Source organism: Aspergillus pseudodeflectus (genome assembly GCF_044049435.1).
Source record: "Aspergillus pseudodeflectus strain CBS 756.74 chromosome Unknown BJX68scaffold_72, whole genome shotgun sequence".
Classification (NCBI taxonomy): domain Eukaryota; kingdom Fungi; phylum Ascomycota; class Eurotiomycetes; order Eurotiales; family Aspergillaceae; genus Aspergillus; species Aspergillus pseudodeflectus.
The window spans coordinates 103,771-122,876 of NW_027263848.1; the positions used below are offsets into that span (position 1 = coordinate 103,771).

Consider the following 19,106-nt stretch of genomic DNA (forward strand, 5'->3'; position numbering starts at 1 on the left):
CATGGTACGCTGCGTTGTCAAGTGAGACCACTCGTCACTCTGGATCGTGACTCGTGTGTGCCTCAGGTGAGGCTTCGCTGGCGAGAAATCAGCCATTGCATTATTGAATCCCAAGGCGCTAGAGAATAAGTTGGCGAATCACACTGTAGGGGAAAAAGTAGGCCAGGGTCTCGCTTGTCACCGTCATTGCTTGGGTTCAGTGCATTTTTCCCTTTGCGGGTTGGGGTGCAAGCTACTTTGGCCTAGTGTGGCAGTGCTTCGAAATTATTGAAATCGAGAGGGGTTGTGATGTCTTTCAGGGTTTCGCTGGATTTTCTTTGGTGGCTTGATGCGTATTTACGAAACGTCGAAAACCTTGAAGTGATCGATGCTTCGCTCTGAAGATCTGGTGAAATCGAAACTCCAAGTTGAAGCCGAATTGTTTCGTCACGGTGGTTTCCGTCTCCTGCCGAGAGGGCGCTAAGACGATCGGGAATGCAAAGAGGAAAACGCAGCTGCTCATCAAAAGTATCCATGTTTTTTCATTGAGGCTGTGCTGAGGTAGCTTCTCTTGACTTACGCAACTCCGACCAATTGGATAAACAACTCGTCTCCAGCTTGTTCTAAAGTGCTGCTCCAGAGTAAAATCTTCCAGCCACATCAATCGCATCCACGGCACCGTCACACTTGGAGACCCTGATTTCATTCCAATCACTCCATCACTGGGCACCCCCTCATCCAAGATAATTAATCTCCCTGTGCTACCGGACAACCGTCAAACAAAGTCAAGACTTTTTCCTATTAAGAGTGGCTCGTCGGCTTCTGAACCAAGCGCCGCCACAGCTCCGTGGTTTCCCCCAATGTGTAGGTTCTCTTGACCCTTGAGCTTTTCCCCTTCTCCCATCATCAACCGAGGAGATCTGCTTCAGAGTTCTCCCTTTGAATTCTTTTCTCCTTTCATCATATCGACGTTCCGGTCGTCCCTCTTCCCGTTTCTGGATCCACACTGCTGGTTGTCTTTCAGTGTTTCTGGGTCACACTCTCCTTACCTTTACCTTAATTCTTTGAAATCTTCTTGTAATTCTCTTCTTACCAACTACTTGTCTGTCCCTTCATTCCTTTATATCTTCTATCCTCCCACTTTAATGCGCAGACCAATCTCACCTGGCTTCGATCCGACTCAATCCCTCCGAGGACCGCCGTGAGCTAACAGTACCTGCGTAACTCCGACACAGCAAACCGAAGTATCTTTTCTAGTTTCCGACGACACAGCTGGGGTCCCCCAAGAAGAATGTCCGGTCTAGAAAACAGCAATGGGTTCCCTGACGAGCGAGAAGCTTTGATCCCCGACTCTCGTCGCAACTCAACACAGCATAAGCGCCATCTCCACTGGACGAGCTGGCCGGCGCACGCCCTTCACTTGACATGGGCTACGCTTGCACGAGACTATGTCAACGTCCTCCTCATCTTTGTCCCTCTGGGTATCATTGCGGGTGCGTTGCATTGGGACAGCACTGTGGTTTTCACTTTAAACTTCTTGGCTATCGTTCCTCTTGCTTCGCTACTGAGCTTTGCGACGGAGGAATTGGCGGCTACGTTGGGACAGGCGCTGGGTGGACTGATGAATGCGACTTTTGGAAACGCGGTTGAGCTGATTGTATGGCTTTCTGTAAAGCTATCTGGTGTCGTGGGTTGAGCTAACAGTGCGGAATAGGTCAGCATCATTGCCCTGAAGGACAAGCAGATTCGTGTTGTTCAAGCTAGCATGCTCGGTAGCATTCTCTCCAACATTCTGCTGGTCTTGGGTTGCTGCTTCCTCGTCGGTGGTATCCGGTACCCTGAGCAGTCGTTCAACAGCACCGTGGCATCGACCATGTCGTCTCTCATGACCGTTTCCTCCGCCTCATTGATTATCCCGGCTACTCTCTACGCCTCCTTGTCTTCCGCCAAAGAGGGCCACAAAGATGAGAACATCCTCTTCCTTTCCCACTGGACCGCCATCATCCTCCTCGTTCTATACATCATATACCTCTTCTTCCAGCTCAGGTCGCACGCGCATCTATTCGAGGAGGTCAACAACGAGACAGCCGGTGATCCCGAACACGCCGGCGAGCGTGAAGAAGAGGAGGAAGAGGAACATCTTTTGAACCCGTGGGCTGCCAGTATTGCCCTAGTCATCGTCACCATTCTTGTCGCCATATGCGCAGACTACCTTGTTGGCAGCATTGACAGCATCGTCGAGAAGACGGGCATCAGCCGCACCTTCATCGGTCTTATCCTGATCCCCATCGTCGGAAACGCTGCGGAGCACGTTACAGCTGTTGTGGTCGCCTACAAGGGCAAGATGGACCTTGCCATCGGTGTTGCCATTGGAAGCAGTCTGCAGATTGCTCTGTTTGTTACACCCTTCCTTGTCATCCTTGGATGGATCATGCACATCGAAATGACGCTTCACTTCCACATCTTTGAGACCGTCGCATTCTTCATCTCCGGGCTCGTTGTGACGTTCCTCATCCAGGATGGAAAATCCAACTACCTCGAAGGTTGCCTGTGCTTGGGCATGTATATGATCCTGGCCCTTGCCTTCTACGTCTACCCAGACAGTGTAGACGAGAACGCTCTATTCAACGCCATGAAGCTGCGGTAAGCGTCGTCTGAGTGCGGCGATCCTAGCTAATAAAGAGTGGGCGGTTGTCCTGAGCGCATTGTTTCCATTCCTCTCATTTTACAATGCCGAAAGCATTCCATAATGCATGGTTTTCTACTGGTTCTAAAATTCCCACCACACTCACTCATCTCTTTTACTCTCTCGACCACTCTAATCCAAGCTACGCTGCTTGACTATTTACTGCGGGTCAGTTACCTTGTACAGCGCTATCACTCGATTTTTCTTTGCCTACCATACGTTGTATTGATGCTTGTGCTCGTGCTTTGTTTGCACCGGAAAATGGGGGTTTATGGAATGGTTCTGTTCAGATTTGAGTCTCTCAGCTATTACTTGATACTCAGCTGTAGGAATAGTCGCTCGAAATTAATCACTGTAACCTTACGATTTTCCATAAATTCTCCGAATTTCCTTCTCCAACAAAACAAGTAAGTTGTATGAAATGCAGGTGGTGATTTCACCTTGACGCTATCTTGGCACGCATAAACCAGCTGACTAAGCCCAGGAAAAACCTCCGCCGACACACCCCAAAGTCCAGACACGATCGGAACGACCTCACCCAAACCGCGCAGTGCGTTCAATTAAACCTCAAAAGAATACAACAATGCCACCTTTACTCAACCTCTTCGCCGCCCGAACGGCCGTCCCAGCGCTGCGCGTCTCCGCCGCCGCTCCCCGAAGCTGCCTCTCGGCCACGGCCTCAAAATCACACTCCGCACTTTCACAGCGACGATGGAACTCGTCAGGGTCGGATGGGAAGAACGTCAAAGAGGCCGAGGAGGCGCAGCGCGCTGCTACGTCGATGCCGCATGTTAGCGAGGAGGCTGCGGAGGTGAGCCGGATTATGGACAAGGAGAAGAGGTGTGATGGGGTTCCTTCGACGCCGGAGTTGCAGCAGGGGACGATGGTTTCTGAGGTATGCCAGCAAATATCTCTTGTCCTCGATCATTGGAGGTCTTTGGGCTCGGCTTGTTGGGTCGAATTTGTCGAAATTGGCGTGGTAATGGCTAATAATTCTAGATCCTCTCCCGCGACAAGGAAGCCGCAAAGCACGCACCCAAGGTATTCCAGGATCAGATCAAAAAGGCACAGTCAGGTTCTCGATCTTTCTCAACCTCCGCACGGAGGGGACAGCTCGAGGAGCAGAAGCCGAGTGGTGGTGATGCCAATGCCAACGCGAACGCGAACGACGCTGCCCAGGCCGCCATGGTTCAGAGCATGATCGCCCAAGTCACCGAGCAAGCACAGGCCGCGCAGCAGGAATTGGCTCCGGGCCTCAAGTTTCCTGCGCCAGAGACTCTGCCCAGAACAGAGAACTACCGCTCGCGGTACGAGCCGCTGCTCGAGCAGTTCACCAAGATGATGATGCGGGATGGGAAGTTGGGGATTGCTGAGAAAGTATGACACCAGCCTCAGAGCATAACACAACAGCCGACAAACTAATCATATTGAAACAGAACATGGGCTACATCCTCGACCACCTCCGCTCCTCCCCCCCACCAAACCTCAACCCTCGCCGCCCCCTCCTCCCCGGCGGCCCGCCCGCCCCTCAACTCCCCCTCAACCCCGTCAAATATCTCACACTGATCATCGACTCCGTGGCTCCAATCATCAAAAACAAGCCGATGAAGGGCTTCTCCGGAGGAGGCGCCAGTGTGCCGATTCCCATCCCGCTCGCGGAGCGCCAGCGCCGCCGCGCCGCAATCAAGTGGATCATCGACGCGTCGGATAAGCGGCGCGACACAAAGTTTGCGCAGCGCGTTGCGAATGAGCTTGTTGCTGTTGCGGAAGGGAGGAGTGGTGTTTGGGATCGGAGGGATCTTGTGTATAAGGTTGGTATTCAGGGCCGAGCGCTTGTTGGGGCGAAGCCCAGGACTCGGTCGAGGATTTAGAGTGCAGATTGTGTGGTTGTTTGTCTCCGTCTTTTCTTCAGATGTGGTTCCTACGTCTATGTCTATGAGTGGGGTACCGGGCTGCTCTTCAGGACGCCGAGACCTAGGTCTTCGTTATTGTGTATTTTTAAGAATTTTTTTTCCATTTGAGCATGTAGATCGGATGTATAATTTATCACGGCTATGCCTGTACATGAGTATGATAGTATAGCGTAGCGGTCCTCGGATCGTGATGTACAACGTCGTGCGGGCGTTAGGTTAGCAAAATATATATATATATATTGAGACTAGCAACACTTCTAGTCTAGGTCTGGAGGGATAGTGATACATGCATCATAAAGCTCCCCCTGGTAACGCTCTCCGATATACGTCTTTCACTTTACGAGTGCATCTAGGCTTCAGCACTAAGGTATTTTTTTGCGGTTCATTGCCAGGACTGGCATTCTCCTTCTCAGTGTATCTTCGAGAGAGTCCTTGGGTTACTGTCTGCCCGATAACCTCGCGGGAAGAGCGATCGGTGGTAGGTAAGCCTTCTCATCTGACCTTGGTGCAATGGTCACAAGCCGTATGGTTACAGAGAACACAATGTGGTTGGTTGCTCAATACCTTGGGTCCGCCGCCGCATTGGCACTATTGATTGACAAAATATTAGTATACTCAAGGAGATCGGAAAGGGTTGATACTTACGCAGACATACATCCCCGATCCTCGGCCACAAAACCCTCCCTCGTTGTAATATAGAACTACTTGTTCTCGCTCAGGTGGAGATGAAACCTCTATTCTTGGTCTGGGCTCATATTGACGGCGATTTGCCACCATGCTCTTTCAAATCATTAGTATCTGTATTTTGCTTCAAGCGGGGCCCATGCTTGGTGCTTACTTTCTCTTGCTGTAAATTGACTCCCTCGACCGTTTGTTGGGCCGTCCTGCTGTTCCTCAGACTCGCAGCCACAATTTCTCGTCGAGAGATTTCGATATTGGACATCCGATTCAGAATGTCAATGCTGTCTTTGAGGTGGGTGTATATATCCTGAAGAGTGGTGGTCCGTTTGGTAACCTTGTCGTCTTCCAACTCGCTATCAGTATCTGTATCCATCGAGCCGCTCTGGTCCGGGTAGGATAATTCTTCTTCTATGTCCCTCACCAGTCGGCTGATTCTGGCCATCTGACGTGAAATCTGAGACTTAACTAGGGAGATCTGGGAGAGTCTCTCGTCCAGCGATGTATGTCCGGCCTGATATAGGCCGATGTCGTGAGCCCAAACCCGGAGTCATGCAAGCTCGTCCTGCCATGCCCAGAAAGGCACTTCTGATTCTCGAGATCGCAAAGTGCCGGACGCCAGGCGAGTCGCGAGTTGGCTGATAAACAGTGTCCAATCCTGGACACTTGAGAGTGTGCTATCCATAATCTAGCGATGGATAACAATATATCAGTTACCAAAGCTCTTGCCCTGCTGCTAGCGCTGTTTCTGTCTAGACGTGGAAACAGTGAGTGTCCGTAAAAAGCGTAGCTTGTGCGACTGGCAAAGATAATTCCGTCAACAACCAGTAATGGCAATATCACAGGTGGCAGCCTTTTCTATATATACTCCCCAACTGGTAGCAGAGTGGTGTAGCAAAGTGGTTTTCAGGGCTTGGTTTCGCGAATCACCCGTTGTTCACAAGTGTTCTTTGGCTCTGGGCCATCGCGTGCGTCAAAGATAGTGTTCCAGATAGTCTCTACTCACGAGGACCTTAGCATGCGGGGTTGTCGCACTGGGCTGCAAGGCTGAGGACAAATCAACGACCCCGCCTGACGTGGTGAGTCTGTCCAAGATTCCTTCCTTGCAAAATAGCGCCCTTCCATCTCAGACGCAATCATCAACCAGTGCGCAAATATGGAAACAGCAGGGCTCATTCTAACGACAATTTCTTTCATCTTAACAGGCCTCGACAAATACGTCGAGATACTTGACACGACAAGCCTATTCCGCACTGGCAAATACCGTCGCTACCTCGAGCGATATTCAGGTATTTTGGCCGCGCAGCAAGCCTCTCTTATTAATGCCATTGAGATAGTACTCGAAGTCGAAATCAGTAAGGAGGGAGTAGACGACTTGGGTCATCCGAAGAATAGACAATGGAAGGACCCGAACCTACAAGCCAAACTGCGATCGAAATTGGGTCGGGATTATAATGCATTTGTGAATGTCCTCAATGATGCCAATCACACATTGCAGGAGATAAGGAACAGACTCGAGCAGGAAGTCCGCATCATTGTGAGTTGGCCCCATATATGAGCTTGCTTAGCTGCTAACCAGTCTTTCAGCCTGGCCAGTCACAATCGCGAATTGCACGAGAGTTTCGAAAGACGAAGGTTATTCTCTCAAAAAAAAGACACGACCGTCTATTTGAGGATTTGGAGGCTTCAGTTAGTCTGCTCATCAGACTTGTGGACCAGTCGATTCAACATCGGGAACGCTGCCAGATCGCACTGGGCTCACACTATGGGGTAGTGCGCACACCAGCCGCAAGTATCCATAGAGCTATTCTTCGAGAAGAATACTGGCGCTGTTCGTGTCGCGATAAGCACTCCGTCGGGCTTGTTCTTGACTCAAACTTTCGAGACAAGACGCCGAATATAGTATTCCGAATGGGGATAGCAACGCTAAACGACCCAGCGCAGTCTCTCTATAGCTGGTAAGGAATCGAAGTCGAACCATCTCAAGCAACGACTGGAGCCGCTCAGATCATGCATATGTGTACCGCGATAGCTGCAATTGGTGTGCTGAGCGAAACGAAAAATGGTGGGCAGTCTTTCGGAAGGCCAGTACCTACACTCAGTATTTGCCGGCAAGAACAGCGTTGGGAGCCTCGAGTCCCAGTCCCTCGACGAATTGCTCACGTCGTCGTCACTGGCCCCGTGGATTCCAGGATTTCATTTCATGAAAAGGGACCGCCTCGAACTCTCGATTCGACTTGCGTGGAGTGTTCTGCATTTCCATGGGAATTGGCTCCCTGAAAACTGGCGTTCCCGTGACATTTTGTTTCCGAAGTACCCTGGAGGAGGAACGTCTCACAAGACACTTGAACATCCGTATTTGTCGTGGAATGTCTCACACCAGGGTGTGGCCTCTCCGAACAGTTTATCCATAGTGACAAGCCGGGTCCTTTTCCCTCTTGGACTAGCCCTGATTGAGCTATCCCTCTGCCGTCCGATTTGTGCCCTCCAGAGACCGGAAGACAATAATCCAGAAGAAGCTGTTTCGCTTCTCAAAACTGCCAACCGATGCCTAGATGCTGTCAGCAGTGAAAGTGGAGGACAGTATGGAACAGTGGTTCGGCGGTGTCTTTACTGGTCTGAGACGAGGGAGACAGACCCTGAGGACAAGACTTTCCAGGCCGCATTCTATCGACTGGTTCTCACTCCTTTGCTAGATCTCATCCAGGCATTCGATGGCAATAAGTCACGTTGAAGAGATTGGGAGTTATTAGCAGCATGAGATATAAGTGCTTCGTCAGTTAGCATGTTTAGCAAAAGCATTTGAAGAGATGATGTTCTTCAATATTAGAGCGACTGATCGACAATATAAAATGAGTTGATGGTTGGTTGATGACGAAGGCTGGCTCCAGAGCTCTAGGAACTATTCCCGATTAGGCAGGCTGCTTGGCCGGCAGGCGGTGCAGAAACTCAACCTGCAGAGCTTCGCGACCTCCTAACTTTGAACTGACGTGAGGAGTGCCTTCCGGCTTCAATATCCTTGCCTACGCTTCTTGCGCTTCGCGTCATCTGTCCTGGTCCTCGATGCTGGCCATTACAGGTTCGGCTAACCCCCCGTCCTCCTACGTACTCCAACAGCCACCGAAGTTCAAACTCCACTCCTAAGCGGCTACCTGTCTCGAACTCATAGCCAGCGATTCGAGCTCGCCTCGCAGCACACCGTGTCGTCGAATGCAGGTAGACAGAGTGCGGCACACTTCGCTTCTGCGACGAGTGCCTCGACAGCTAAAAGCAACGTGAATTCCTCCCCGCCTCAGGATATCGAGCTTGTCGAGTATCCCGTTCCGCCTCGTGCAACAAGACCCCCACACACTTTACCCACTGAATCACGGGACACCCACGCACCTGGTCGTCCTAAAACTAATCGTGACCCCTCACACAACTCGCGATTGCACCAGGATCGAGACCGTCAGCGCTGGGGCAAACCGATCAGGTTTAGATACTGGGTCGAGGCTCTTCGTCTGCGCTCAACACCTCCGAAGGACGCTGACACAGAACTCAAGATGAAGTTCTCGCACAGCATCCAGTTCAACGCTGTTCCAGACTGGAGCGCGTATTACATCGCCTACAGCAACTTGAAGAAATTGTACGTCAAAATTCTCCGAATGGTTACCTATTGATTTCTTTCTTCCCGTCCATCCTCGTTCGCACCGTTGGCTTGTGCGACACAATTGCCTTGCCTGGTGATACAGCTCTCCGGCGGCCTTATGCTAATACACTACTCCATTCGTAGGATCTACTCGCTAGAGCAACAATCTCACCGATTGAATGAACAAAGCACCGATGTCGAGTCTGCTCCTTTGCTTGACAACACCTCGAGCGCCGATAAAATATTCCGGCAGGCCTTGGATGCTGAATTGGACAAGATATGCTCATTCTACCGCGCCAAGGAAACGGAAATTCTCGAGGAGGTTGAGGATGTTCTGAGAGATGCTGAGGAGTACACGGCCAAAGCCGACGGTGCCGAGCTAAATCCGATGAACGAGAGCATAACCAAAGGCAGGAGAGCGAGCACGGGCTCGACGACAGACCGCCCAGCCGACTACGGTCTTGACCACAGCAGGCGTCACAGTACCTTTAGCGAGCCGGCTGCTGACGACGATGAGGATAGTGATGATGAGCGCCCACGTCCTTCACTTGCGCACTCGCACAGTGCTCATATCGGCCATGATGATGATGGGGCGGACGATATGAGAAGCTCGTTTTGGGCCGACTCCAGATATGGTCTCAACAGCCATTCATTCGTTCGTCGCGGGACACAAAGCGAACAGTTCACCGACCCCACGTTGCTGGATCTCTACAATTCCGCTGCTTCGCTCAAGAAGCGTATTGTCGCCGTCTATGTCTCTCTCTGTGGGCTAAAGTCTTATATCCAGTTGAACAAGACTGGATTTTCCAAGGCTCTGAAGAAGTATGACAAGATTATGGATCGCAATCTTCGCCGGGAGTACATGAGTTCTACGGTGTCCTCAGCTTATCCCTTCAGAGGCGAGGTCCTGGAGAAGGTCGACGGCCGTATTCTTCAGATCGAGACCTTGTATGCGGATCTGACAACCGCGGGTGATCTGGCTCTAGCCAGACGTGAACTTCGCTTGCATCTTAGAGAACATGTTGTCTGGGAAAGAAACACTGTATGGCGAGAGATGATTGGCATCGAAAGGAAAGCTCAGGCTGCCAATGTTGGTATTCGTCGGACGCTCCTCGGAGGCGATCAGGATCCCGCAACTGCCCGTCGACAGGGCGACGAGCAGGTCTCTCCAAGCAAGGAATTCCGAACACCCTTGGGCGTAATCCGTGCTCCTTCATGGCTTTGGAGCTTAAATTTTGCTACGCTCGTCATTGTGCTGACGGTATTTGTGGTGCTCCTTGAAGTTCCCATCATGGAGAAACCGGAACAGCAGAATTGCCTGGCCATGCTTGTTTTCGTCAGTCTATTGTGGGCCACTGAGGTAGGTACTCGACGCCGGGACATGGACAAAGCTGACTGTCATAGGTGATTCCCCTCTTCGTAACCTCATTGCTCATCCCATTCCTTGTCGTCACTCTCGGTATCATGAAGTCGGAAGAAAAGCCTTACAACCGCCTAGGCCCCAAAGAGGCCACGAAGGTGGCTTTTGGCGCAATGTGGACGCCTGTGATAATGCTGCTGCTAGGCGGGTTTACAATCGCAGCGGCGTTGTCCAAATATGACATTGCTCGGCGAATGGCATTGTTTGTGCTGAGTAAAGCCGGTTCCAACCACCGCGTGGTCCTTCTTACCAACATGTTCGTGAGCATGTTCCTCAGTATGTGGATCAGCAACGTAGCGTCGCCGGTTCTCTGCTATTCGATCATCCAGGTTCGCTTCTTCATCTTCCTGCATAAGAGATCCTCGACTAACCGCGTGTAGCCCCTGTTGCGGAACCTTGCACCCGATTCCAGCTTTGCCAGAGCTTTAGTTCTAGGGATCGCCCTTGCTGCAAATGTTGGTGGCGCAGCATCACCGATTGCTTCACCACAGAACATTATCGCTCTGCAGAACATGTATCCCAGCATTAGTTGGGGTACGTGGTTCTTCATCTCGCTTCCCGTCTGCATCATCTCGATTCTGCTGATCTGGATACTTTTGCTGGTTACCTTCCGCCCTGGTCGTGATACTACCATTGTACCTATTCGGCCTTTAAAGGACAAATTCTCCGGCATTCAGTACTTTGTCAGTATTGTTACTTTGACTACCATCGCGCTGTGGTGTGGTAGTCATCAGCTAGAGCATGTTTTTGGAGACATGGGTGTGATCGCAATCATCCCTATTGTGCTGTTCTTCGGCACTGGTATCCTGAACAAGGAGGATTTCAATAATTTCCTCTGGACCATTATCATCCTTGCTGCTGGCGGGCTATGTCTTGGAAAGGCGGTGACGTCTTCAGGGCTTCTGCAAACCATTGCAGAAGGTATTCGGGTCCGTGTCGAACACTTCAGCCTATATGGAGTGTTGATCGTGTTCTCGGCACTGATTCTGGTCGTCGCAACATTCATTTCCCATACGGTTGCCGCGCTGATCATGCTCCCCCTCGTCCGACAAATTGGGGTGGGCATGGACGACCCACACCCCAACCTTCTGGTTATGGCCAGCGCACTCATGTGCTCTGTGGCCATGGCTCTGCCCACGAGTGGATTCCCGAATATGAGTAAGTTTTCCTTGAATAGTCCAATCCGAGACGAATTCGCGAGACTAACGTGTTCTAGCCGCCATTATGACGGAAGTGCCACAGACCGGTCAGCGCTACCTGCAAGTGCGACACTTCTTTACGCGGGGCATTCCCGCCAGTCTGATGTCATTTGTCGTGATAGTCACGCTCGGATACGGGCTGATGTATGTTGCCGGGCTATAGACTCGCATATTTACAGGCTATACTATATTTACGAGAAGTTATTGTCATACATAGTTCATGTGGATTGCTTCATCATCGATCCATTTTCATAGAATACAAGCAATGCAGTCATAAGATAGAGAAATGGCACGCCGATTAAAACGGTAGACTGAAGAAAGTAGAGGGAACCAAAAGACGAATCTAGACCAAGTCCTAGAACCTGCCGCAAACCAACCAAAAAGGAAAGGAGATCAAAATTCGTGGACGACATAACATATCGAGGGCGATGTATCATGAATCACCAGCATCGAGTCGGTACTTGATAACAAGTTGAGGTCGAAGAGAGCAAAGGATCATGCACTAATTCCTGGTCAGTTAGTTAGTATCTATCTGCGGGCACACACATCGCAAAGAAGCAAGGGGTTGGATGAGGAGACATACAATAATCCAAGCGTCAAATCACCATGAATCTTCGCCTTGAGCTGGATCTCAATATCCAGATTCAGGTCCAGCCGCAGACGCAACTGCTCATCGCTGCCTTTACCACCACCACCACCTTCCTCTTCTTGTTTACCACCACCAAGCAGGCCGCCAACAGCCTTTCCTGCGCTGCCCGTCACGCCGTTGATGGCCTTGCCAGCTGTGTTCTGCACAAGGTCACCAGCCTGATCGACGCCGCCGAGACCTCCGAGGGGCCCACCGTCTTCACCACCCTGCTGACGGCGGGGACGGCGCTGCTGGCGGCGTGGTCGGCGTTGTTGTTGCTGGGGCTCGCGTTCCATTTCGGGCTCGCGCTGGATGTCTTCGGCGGAGTCGTCGTTCTGTTCTTCTTTGTTGTTATCTGGGGTGGCGTCTTGCTCGGGGGCAGGCTGCTGGCGCTGGGTGTCGGGCTCGTTGTCAGAGGACTCTTCTTTGGGGTTGGGAGACTGAGGGTTTGAGTCGGCCATGATGAAGGAAAGAGAGAGAAGTTATCGAAGTTTTTGGGGGGGAGATCGAAGTATATGTGCTTTGTTGCGTGAAAGTTGGAGGAGTAAATATATTAAAAGAGGATGTTTTAGTCTTGAGTGTGACTTGAGGATTCTGTCCAATACCTGAATTTCTTATTTATAACCATTTAATTCTGCTGCAAGGCAAATAATTAATCACGATCTAATGGTACCGTTAATAATAATGATTTCACACTTTGCCTTGCCCATCCGTCACATCCCCAGCGAAAACCATGAGGCAACAGCGTCATCGCTTCCCCGAATAGCCTAGAATGTCCTCATGTATGATGAAAGAGGCCCCTCCACCACGCAACCTTCCAGACCGACACCCCAGCCGGGTCCGGCGAAATTTCTAGGGAAAAGATGGAAGACGGGGTGGAAACTGGGCAAGGCATGACGTCTACAGGTGCAGGGATTAGCACGATAGCGCGGCCGAGACTGACCCGTCATCGTACTCCAGAGTATGGGGTCATCGAGCACGTTGGCGCCGTTGCAGATCGACTAGGGAGATTTTGTTTAGCGGCCTTGATTTCTATGTGGTGTGACTGGGCCAATCAGCGGGCGTCCCGAGCGTCTTCCTCTCGGGCCCAGCCCTTTGTTGCTTTCTTACTTGATTTAATCTTCCGAACCATGGGTGTCATTCCAACGGCTAAGCTGAAAATAGTGTGCTTGCCACATTGACTCGCGTACAACGGCTTTTTTCAGGACTGACACCGAAGCGATCCCTGGGTCGGTTGAATTCTGCTATGCCAGGGGGAGAAAGTGCGAGACGAGGTGAGTTGGTGGGCTCGGCTGATGCGGCAGGGATGGATCGGACTCTATTCCCACTCCTACGTGTGAGGCTATGACGATATCCAAGCTATCCAAGCTTGTTGGCGAGATGCGCCATGGTGTCATCGGCTGACTGGCCCTGCATGAATATTTCGACTTTTATGATATTATATGCAAAGGTAATTCACAGTCTGGTGATGTCGATAATCTGGTGCAGGCGCCATGGCTGCAAGTTCGTCAGTGACGTGATGGACGAGAGCACCTCGATTCTCATGGCGGAAAGTCCAGTCCTCTGAAGTCATTTCCAGACTTTCTATTTTTATTTTGGTTAATATACTCCAGTCATTGCTTTGCTTTTCGCTTTATGTCATTTTACTGTCCTCTCGGGCTTTTTCGTTTTCTGACATACATCAGCTCTCCATACTCCAGACCCTACTACTCCAGACAACCCTTTTCTGGTCGACCATCCATCCAAACCTCTCCCTCTCCCCATCTCTCTGTCACCGCTAGACATAGACAATCACAATGGCGACCGCAGAAAAGCAACAGCAAAAGAACCCGATCAAGCAAGAGTCCGACGATGACCAGCCGCAGCAGAAAGCCCAACGCCAACAGCCCAAGCAGGTAGACGAGGACGACGAAGACTACTACTCTGACGAGTACGACGATGACTATGACTACTCCGACGATGATGATGATTACTACGACGACGACGACGATCAGGACAACCAGGGCATACAGTCATACAACGGTGGCCAGTCGATAAGCAGCAAAGACCAACAAAACCGTCCTATCCAAAATGGCTCGATAACTCGTGCCGAGGGCAAGAAGAAGTCCATCGACGACGAGGAAGGCTTGAAGCTAAAGGTCGACGTCAATTTGGATATTGAAATTGAGCTGAAGGCGCGCATCCATGGTGATTTGACTCTGGCGTTGCTGTGAGTAAACCCCATTCCCTTTCCCTCCCCGCTCTTGCCCTTCCCCTACTTAATACTTGCTCAAGGACTTGATATCCTTGAGATTGCTTGTCGATGGTTTATCTCGTGGATACTTTGGAACTGCCTTGCCAATCGTGAATAGGAGTTAACGAACGTCGACATCAAACAGTGCGTGAACGAGGTATACAGTATTCGGATCGATATGACGAGTTTTCTTCCCTTCTATTCCTTCCTTCCCTAACGAGTTATGAGGTTTTTGGCTATTCATCTTCGTGTTGCGTTTTCTTTTTTACCGTGGGTCGGGCATTTCTAATGTGAATATATTATGATCGCTGTCCTGGTCGAGTTTCTTGCATCATGAGCCACTTTCGTTTCTTAACCATGTAATTGGCGATATAAACCGTTTATTTAAACTGTTCCCCGTATCAATCTGACGGTCAAGTCCATACTTCGGACTCCGGGAGAGAAGCTTAGGAATCTTAGTGGAGACCAACCGACACATGGAAGCTTGAACCGAGGTCCTTGGCACTGGCAACGGAGATAGCGTCCTCAACCCTCCGAAAAGCCTCATATAGACTTCCTCTCGAAACACTTCCCCGCTCAATTGCTCAACCACTCTTTCGCGCACAACGCCCATATCTCAACCTACTTGAATCCGTTCATATCCAAATCTTGAACAGAAGAAGAAAATACCGCCAAAATGTCCGACGATGCCTCCCGCAAAGCTTTTATTATAAAGCACATGAACGCCGACCACAACCGCTCCCTCTCCCTCTACCTACGCGCCTACTGCGGCCTCTCCGCAAAAGCCTCCACCTCCCCAACCCTCGAAGACGTCCGCCTCGACGACATGGTTATCTCCACGCCCAACGGAGGCCGTTTTACAATCCCCTTCACGCCCCCTCTCAAATCCCTGACAGACACCCGCGCGCGCGTCGTCGCAATGCACCACGAATCCCTGCGCCGCCTCAACCTCTCCGACACAAAGATAACAACCTACGCGCCACCGAAAGGCGGTCACATTTTGGGCTTCGCGCTCTGTCTCGCTGTGTTTCTGGGCTATTCGCGACGCAGTAATTTCGAGGCCGGGTCGCTGCTCTACGACGGGGTGGGGTTGGACCGGTTTCCGCGTTTCACGGAGTTTAGCTATAATTGGCAGCCGTGGGTGTTGGGGTTCATGGTGATTGTGCATGGGTTTGAGGCTACGGTTCTCTTGGGATGGATGCGGTTGAAAAAGTACAATGTCAAAGTCTTCTCGGGGCTGTGGTGGGTGTGGATGGTTTCGGGGTTTGTGGAGGGGTTCCAGGCTTGGGTGAGGTTTGACGCATTGGTTAAGAAGGTTGAGAAGGAGGGGCATGAGAAATCTACTTGACTATAGGTTCATCATAAGGGTGCATAGAATAGTACTAGTGGTTGATAATAATAATGGAGCTACAATAATACTGAAAGATAAAAGTTTATAAAAGATGGAAGCCTGAAAGCCAAGGCATCAGCGGAGCCAAGACAAGTCCCGAAGCAGCAAAGTGTAGACGAGGTCACGAGACTATCACGGGACTACAGCGCTAACCACAGCGAGTTAGCGCCCACGAAAATAGGGCAACTTCGACACTTGGAAGCGAGACTCCCACACGGATTCCACGACCGCCGACGACAAGCACTCAACTCCTCGACCACCTAACGACAACCTTTGCCGCTGCGATCTTGGTGAAGGGCTGCCAGTTCAGAGGTGAGTATCTCTCTGTTCTAGATATTGTGTGTCTTTTTTCGAACCCGTCAATTCTATCTCGTCGAGCGAGTCGTCGGTGCGCACATTCGAGCCGTGTCAATCTCAAGGTCAATATCAATTCGTCACAACAAATTCAAGTCGACCATACCAGAAGCGAGAAAAGAGAAGGGATATTACCCGCGAAGAAGAGGACGATTCGCAATTGCTGCTGTCTTTGGATTGGATCTTTGAGATTTTTTTTTCGTTCGGGGTTCCGATATCGAATTTTGCAACACAACTGCGCTGCGACTGCCGACTGTCACGCTCCACTGAATAGAATTGAATGCGATCGAATGCTGGCTCACAGTACTTGCTTTCGACTCATACTGATTGATTCTCTGGACAGTCCCCCACATCGACCGCAAACATGGGTATTTCACGCGACTCCCGCCACAAGCGCTCGGCCACCGGTGCTAAGAGGGCCTACTACCGCAAGAAGAGGTATGATTAGGGAACAGAACCGACCTGGATATAACGGCAGTTGTTGACTCGCATATGCAGGGCCTTCGAGAAGGGCCGTCAGCCCGCCAACACCCGTATTGGCAACAAGCGCATCCACCTTGTCCGCACCCGTGGCGGTAACCAGAAGTTCCGTGCCCTCCGTCTCGACTCTGGCAACTTCTCCTGGGGATCCGAGGGCGTGTCCCGCAAGACCCGCGTCATCGTCGTCGCCTACCACCCTTCCAACAACGAGCTGGTCCGTACCAACACCCTGACCAAGTCCGCCGTTGTCCAGATCGATGCTGCTCCCTTCAGACAATGGTACGAGGCCCACTACGGCCAGCCCATTGGCCGCAGACGCCAGCAGAAGACCGAGCAGACCGAGGAGAAGAAGTCCAACAGCGTCGTGAAGAAGCAGGCCGCTCGCTTCGCCGAGTCCGGCAAGGTCGAGTCCGCCATCGAGAAACAGTTTGAATCTGGTCGTCTGTATGCTGTTGTTGCCTCTCGCCCTGGCCAGAGCGGTCGTGTGGACGGATACATCCTCGAGGGTGACGAGCTTGCGTTCTACCAGCGTGCTATCCGCAAGTAGGCGTAGGTTCGAAATGGGATAATAAATGAGAAGAAGAGATGTCTCGCTTTATTGCCAAAAATTAAACTTTTTTCTACCTTCTTATTTATGATGTGTGGAGCCTTGCGTGTCATGTAAAAGGGTGTCGACCGGAGTTAGCAATTCACCTTGAGATTACTGTTGGTGCCAGTTCTACTTGGTAGACGAACATGATAATGACTTACGCCTGTTGTTGCCTCCCTTTTCATTAGTAGGATCTCTATATCTATGTTGCCTGCCCAGTCTTCGAAAATTGGGGTGGCCTTGTAGGCTCCCATAATCTCCCCGCACTGCGCTCCCATCCCCTCACCTCGTTCCATCCCAACAACACGAGCTCACCTACAACCAACCTACAGCTACCCTCCCGTCCAACAACCTCAATCGGATACACACCTTCTATAATGAAAACAAAAGCCCGTCTCCTGCTCCTCTCCGACACTCACACCCTCCCTCCGTCCCCGCCAACCTTCCAAACCTCCCCATACCGCCACCCTCTCCCCGCGGCCCAAATCCTCCTCCACGCAGGCGACATCACGAAAGTCGGCCTACGCCGCGAACACACCCTCATCCTCTCATCGCTCGCCTCACACCCCGCCGAACTCAAGATCGTCATCGCGGGTAACCACGACATCACACTCGACGAGGAATACTATAGGCGGTTGGGATGGCGGAGACATCGATTCGTTAGTGACCATCTGTCGGCGCTGCCGAGTGCTTCTTCTCCTGGAGGAGGGAGTGGGAAACTCGAGGATCCGCGCGAGATAAAGAGTCTATATACAAGCGAGGAAGCGCGGAGGGCTGGGATCGTGTATATGGAAGAGGAGGTCCGGACGTTTGTGCTTCCGTCGACGGGGGCAAGGTTCACGGTCTATGCCAGTCCGTACACGCCGGAGTTCTGTCAGTGGGCGTTTGCGTATCCGAGAAGTGTAGATCGGTTTAATCCACCGGATACGTCGCATACGGCCTCCTCAGGCTCTCCGGATACCTCGCCGGGTGGACAGAGTCTCGGAGGGAATACGAACGGCAGGGGAGGCATCTACGTCCCGTCGTACCCCGACGTCGATATCCTCCTCACGCACGGCCCGCCGTATGGGATACTAGACCAAGTGGTCGGAAGTGGGGAGAGCGTGGGGTGCAAGCATCTGTACCGGGCTGTTGAGCGGGCGAGGCCAGCATTGCATGTATTTGGGCATATTCATGAGGGGTATGGTGCGAGGAGGGTGGAGTGGGAGGGGCAGCCAGGTTCATTGGGTTCTGGGTCTAGGAGGAGAAGGGAGGAGGGAATTACGTGGGATCGGGAGACGGTCATGGAGGAGCGGTGTGCGTATGTTGATTTGAGCTCGGGATCTGGAAGGCCGTTGAGAAGAGGAGAGGAGACGTTGTTTGTTAATGCGAGTGTGGTAAATGTTGAGTATAAGCCGTTGAATGTACCTTGGGTGGTGGATTTGGATTTGGAGGTTCAGGAGAGTGGTGACGATGCAGAGATGATTGAATAATACTTTTAAATATATACCTCGTTTACGCGATGCGATCATGTAATTGTGAAAATAGGATTCTATAGTCGACTTTGTAGTTGGGATGTCTCTCTATCCAGCTATGCTCGGTAGTATATATTTCTCGGATACCCGCTTTAAAGACCACCATTCCTAGTCTAGACATGAAGATTCCGACACTCAATGGGATATTTTACAAGCCCGCAGCACAAAACAGCATGAAAGAGATGAATAGATAGGTATCAATAAATGAGATATGAGATAAGTATGGTATCAGGTCCGTATATGATATCGCCGCCACATGGGTTCATATCCAAGAGAAACAACAGGTAGGAGAAAAATAGGGAGAGAGAAGCAAGCCAGAACCTAATCTATCCTGAAACTTGTAAAAGCCAATTAAACGCTTATGCAAAAGGGTCGATGCTGAGATGAGAAGAAATGAAATGAAAGAAGATAATGT

General features: G+C 51.1%; 9 protein-coding genes across 9 annotated transcripts; 8 read left to right on the plus strand and 1 right to left on the minus strand.

Annotated features, from left to right (window-relative positions):
* The first annotated feature begins 483 nt into the window (after positions 1–483).
* BJX68DRAFT_247525 (calcium/proton exchanger) lies at positions 484–3,028 on the plus strand. Its single transcript, XM_071041786.1, has 3 exons — positions 484–843; positions 1,215–1,636; positions 1,694–3,028. Exons 1-3 carry the CDS (start codon positions 840–842, stop codon positions 2,624–2,626), a joined length of 1,359 nt encoding a protein of 452 aa, XP_070893667.1. The 5' UTR covers positions 484–839; the 3' UTR covers positions 2,627–3,028.
* A 220-nt stretch (positions 3,029–3,248) lies between these two features.
* Positions 3,249–4,536, plus strand: BJX68DRAFT_272030 (mitochondrial 37S ribosomal protein uS7m; the record flags this gene model as incomplete). The annotated part of the gene is made up of 3 exons (XM_071047109.1): positions 3,249–3,560; positions 3,665–4,042; positions 4,102–4,536. The coding sequence occupies 3 exons, from the start codon at positions 3,249–3,251 to the stop codon at positions 4,534–4,536; spliced, it is 1,125 nt and encodes a 374-aa protein (XP_070893668.1).
* A 2,530-nt stretch (positions 4,537–7,066) lies between these two features.
* On the plus strand, positions 7,067–8,101 carry BJX68DRAFT_197270 (uncharacterized protein). The gene has a single exon (XM_071037498.1). The coding sequence runs from the start codon at positions 7,319–7,321 to the stop codon at positions 7,988–7,990; it is 672 nt and encodes a 223-aa protein (XP_070893669.1). The 5' UTR covers positions 7,067–7,318; the 3' UTR covers positions 7,991–8,101.
* A 142-nt stretch (positions 8,102–8,243) lies between these two features.
* BJX68DRAFT_247535 (putative plasma membrane phosphate transporter Pho87) lies at positions 8,244–11,726 on the plus strand. The gene is made up of 5 exons (XM_071041787.1): positions 8,244–8,881; positions 9,029–10,244; positions 10,289–10,633; positions 10,685–11,462; positions 11,521–11,726. The coding sequence occupies exons 1-5, from the start codon at positions 8,799–8,801 to the stop codon at positions 11,664–11,666; spliced, it is 2,568 nt and encodes an 855-aa protein (XP_070893670.1). The 5' UTR covers positions 8,244–8,798; the 3' UTR covers positions 11,667–11,726.
* On the minus strand, positions 11,727–12,758 carry BJX68DRAFT_247537 (uncharacterized protein). The gene is made up of 2 exons (XM_071041788.1): positions 12,087–12,758; positions 11,727–12,012 (listed from the first exon to the last, which is right to left on the minus strand). Exons 1-2 carry the CDS (start codon positions 12,590–12,592, stop codon positions 12,006–12,008), a joined length of 513 nt encoding a protein of 170 aa, XP_070893671.1. The 5' UTR covers positions 12,593–12,758; the 3' UTR covers positions 11,727–12,005.
* Positions 12,759–13,815: 1,057 nt separating this feature from the next.
* BJX68DRAFT_247547 (uncharacterized protein) lies at positions 13,816–14,785 on the plus strand. The gene is made up of 2 exons (XM_071041789.1): positions 13,816–14,340; positions 14,510–14,785. Exons 1-2 carry the CDS (start codon positions 13,928–13,930, stop codon positions 14,514–14,516), a joined length of 420 nt encoding a protein of 139 aa, XP_070893672.1. The 5' UTR covers positions 13,816–13,927; the 3' UTR covers positions 14,517–14,785.
* Positions 14,786–14,900: 115 nt separating this feature from the next.
* Positions 14,901–15,775, plus strand: BJX68DRAFT_247548 (DUF2470 domain-containing protein). Its single transcript, XM_071041790.1, has one exon. The coding sequence runs from the start codon at positions 15,041–15,043 to the stop codon at positions 15,710–15,712; it is 672 nt and encodes a 223-aa protein (XP_070893673.1). The 5' UTR covers positions 14,901–15,040; the 3' UTR covers positions 15,713–15,775.
* Positions 15,776–15,963: 188 nt separating this feature from the next.
* BJX68DRAFT_247549 (40S ribosomal protein eS8) lies at positions 15,964–17,342 on the plus strand. Its single transcript, XM_071041791.1, has 3 exons — positions 15,964–16,066; positions 16,452–16,546; positions 16,607–17,342. Exons 2-3 carry the CDS (start codon positions 16,473–16,475, stop codon positions 17,133–17,135), a joined length of 603 nt encoding a protein of 200 aa, XP_070893674.1. The 5' UTR covers positions 15,964–16,066; positions 16,452–16,472; the 3' UTR covers positions 17,136–17,342.
* Positions 17,343–17,382: 40 nt separating this feature from the next.
* BJX68DRAFT_197339 (Metallo-dependent phosphatase-like protein) lies at positions 17,383–18,892 on the plus strand. Its single transcript, XM_071037499.1, has one exon. It carries the CDS (start codon positions 17,555–17,557, stop codon positions 18,647–18,649), a length of 1,095 nt encoding a protein of 364 aa, XP_070893675.1. The 5' UTR covers positions 17,383–17,554; the 3' UTR covers positions 18,650–18,892.
* The last annotated feature ends 214 nt before the right edge of the window (positions 18,893–19,106 follow it).

Coding starts and splice junctions, on each gene's coding strand:
- BJX68DRAFT_247525 (XM_071041786.1), top strand. Junction 1,637..1,693: donor GAAACGCGGTTGAGCTGATT/GTATGGCTTTCT, acceptor AGTGCGGAATAG/GTCAGCATCATTGCCCTGAA.
- BJX68DRAFT_197270 (XM_071037498.1), top strand. CDS start 7,319: ATGGTGGGCAGTCTTTCGGAAGGCCAGTACCTACACTCAGTATTTGCC.
- BJX68DRAFT_247535 (XM_071041787.1), top strand. CDS start 8,799: ATGAAGTTCTCGCACAGCATCCAGTTCAACGCTGTTCCAGACTGGAGC. Junction 8,882..9,028: donor TACAGCAACTTGAAGAAATT/GTACGTCAAAAT, acceptor CTCCATTCGTAG/GATCTACTCGCTAGAGCAAC. Junction 10,245..10,288: donor GTCTATTGTGGGCCACTGAG/GTAGGTACTCGA, acceptor TGACTGTCATAG/GTGATTCCCCTCTTCGTAAC.
- BJX68DRAFT_247537 (XM_071041788.1), bottom strand. CDS start 12,592: ATGGCCGACTCAAACCCTCAGTCTCCCAACCCCAAAGAAGAGTCCTCT.
- BJX68DRAFT_247547 (XM_071041789.1), top strand. CDS start 13,928: ATGGCGACCGCAGAAAAGCAACAGCAAAAGAACCCGATCAAGCAAGAG.
- BJX68DRAFT_247548 (XM_071041790.1), top strand. CDS start 15,041: ATGTCCGACGATGCCTCCCGCAAAGCTTTTATTATAAAGCACATGAAC.
- BJX68DRAFT_247549 (XM_071041791.1), top strand. CDS start 16,473: ATGGGTATTTCACGCGACTCCCGCCACAAGCGCTCGGCCACCGGTGCT. Junction 16,547..16,606: donor GCCTACTACCGCAAGAAGAG/GTATGATTAGGG, acceptor TCGCATATGCAG/GGCCTTCGAGAAGGGCCGTC.
- BJX68DRAFT_197339 (XM_071037499.1), top strand. CDS start 17,555: ATGAAAACAAAAGCCCGTCTCCTGCTCCTCTCCGACACTCACACCCTC.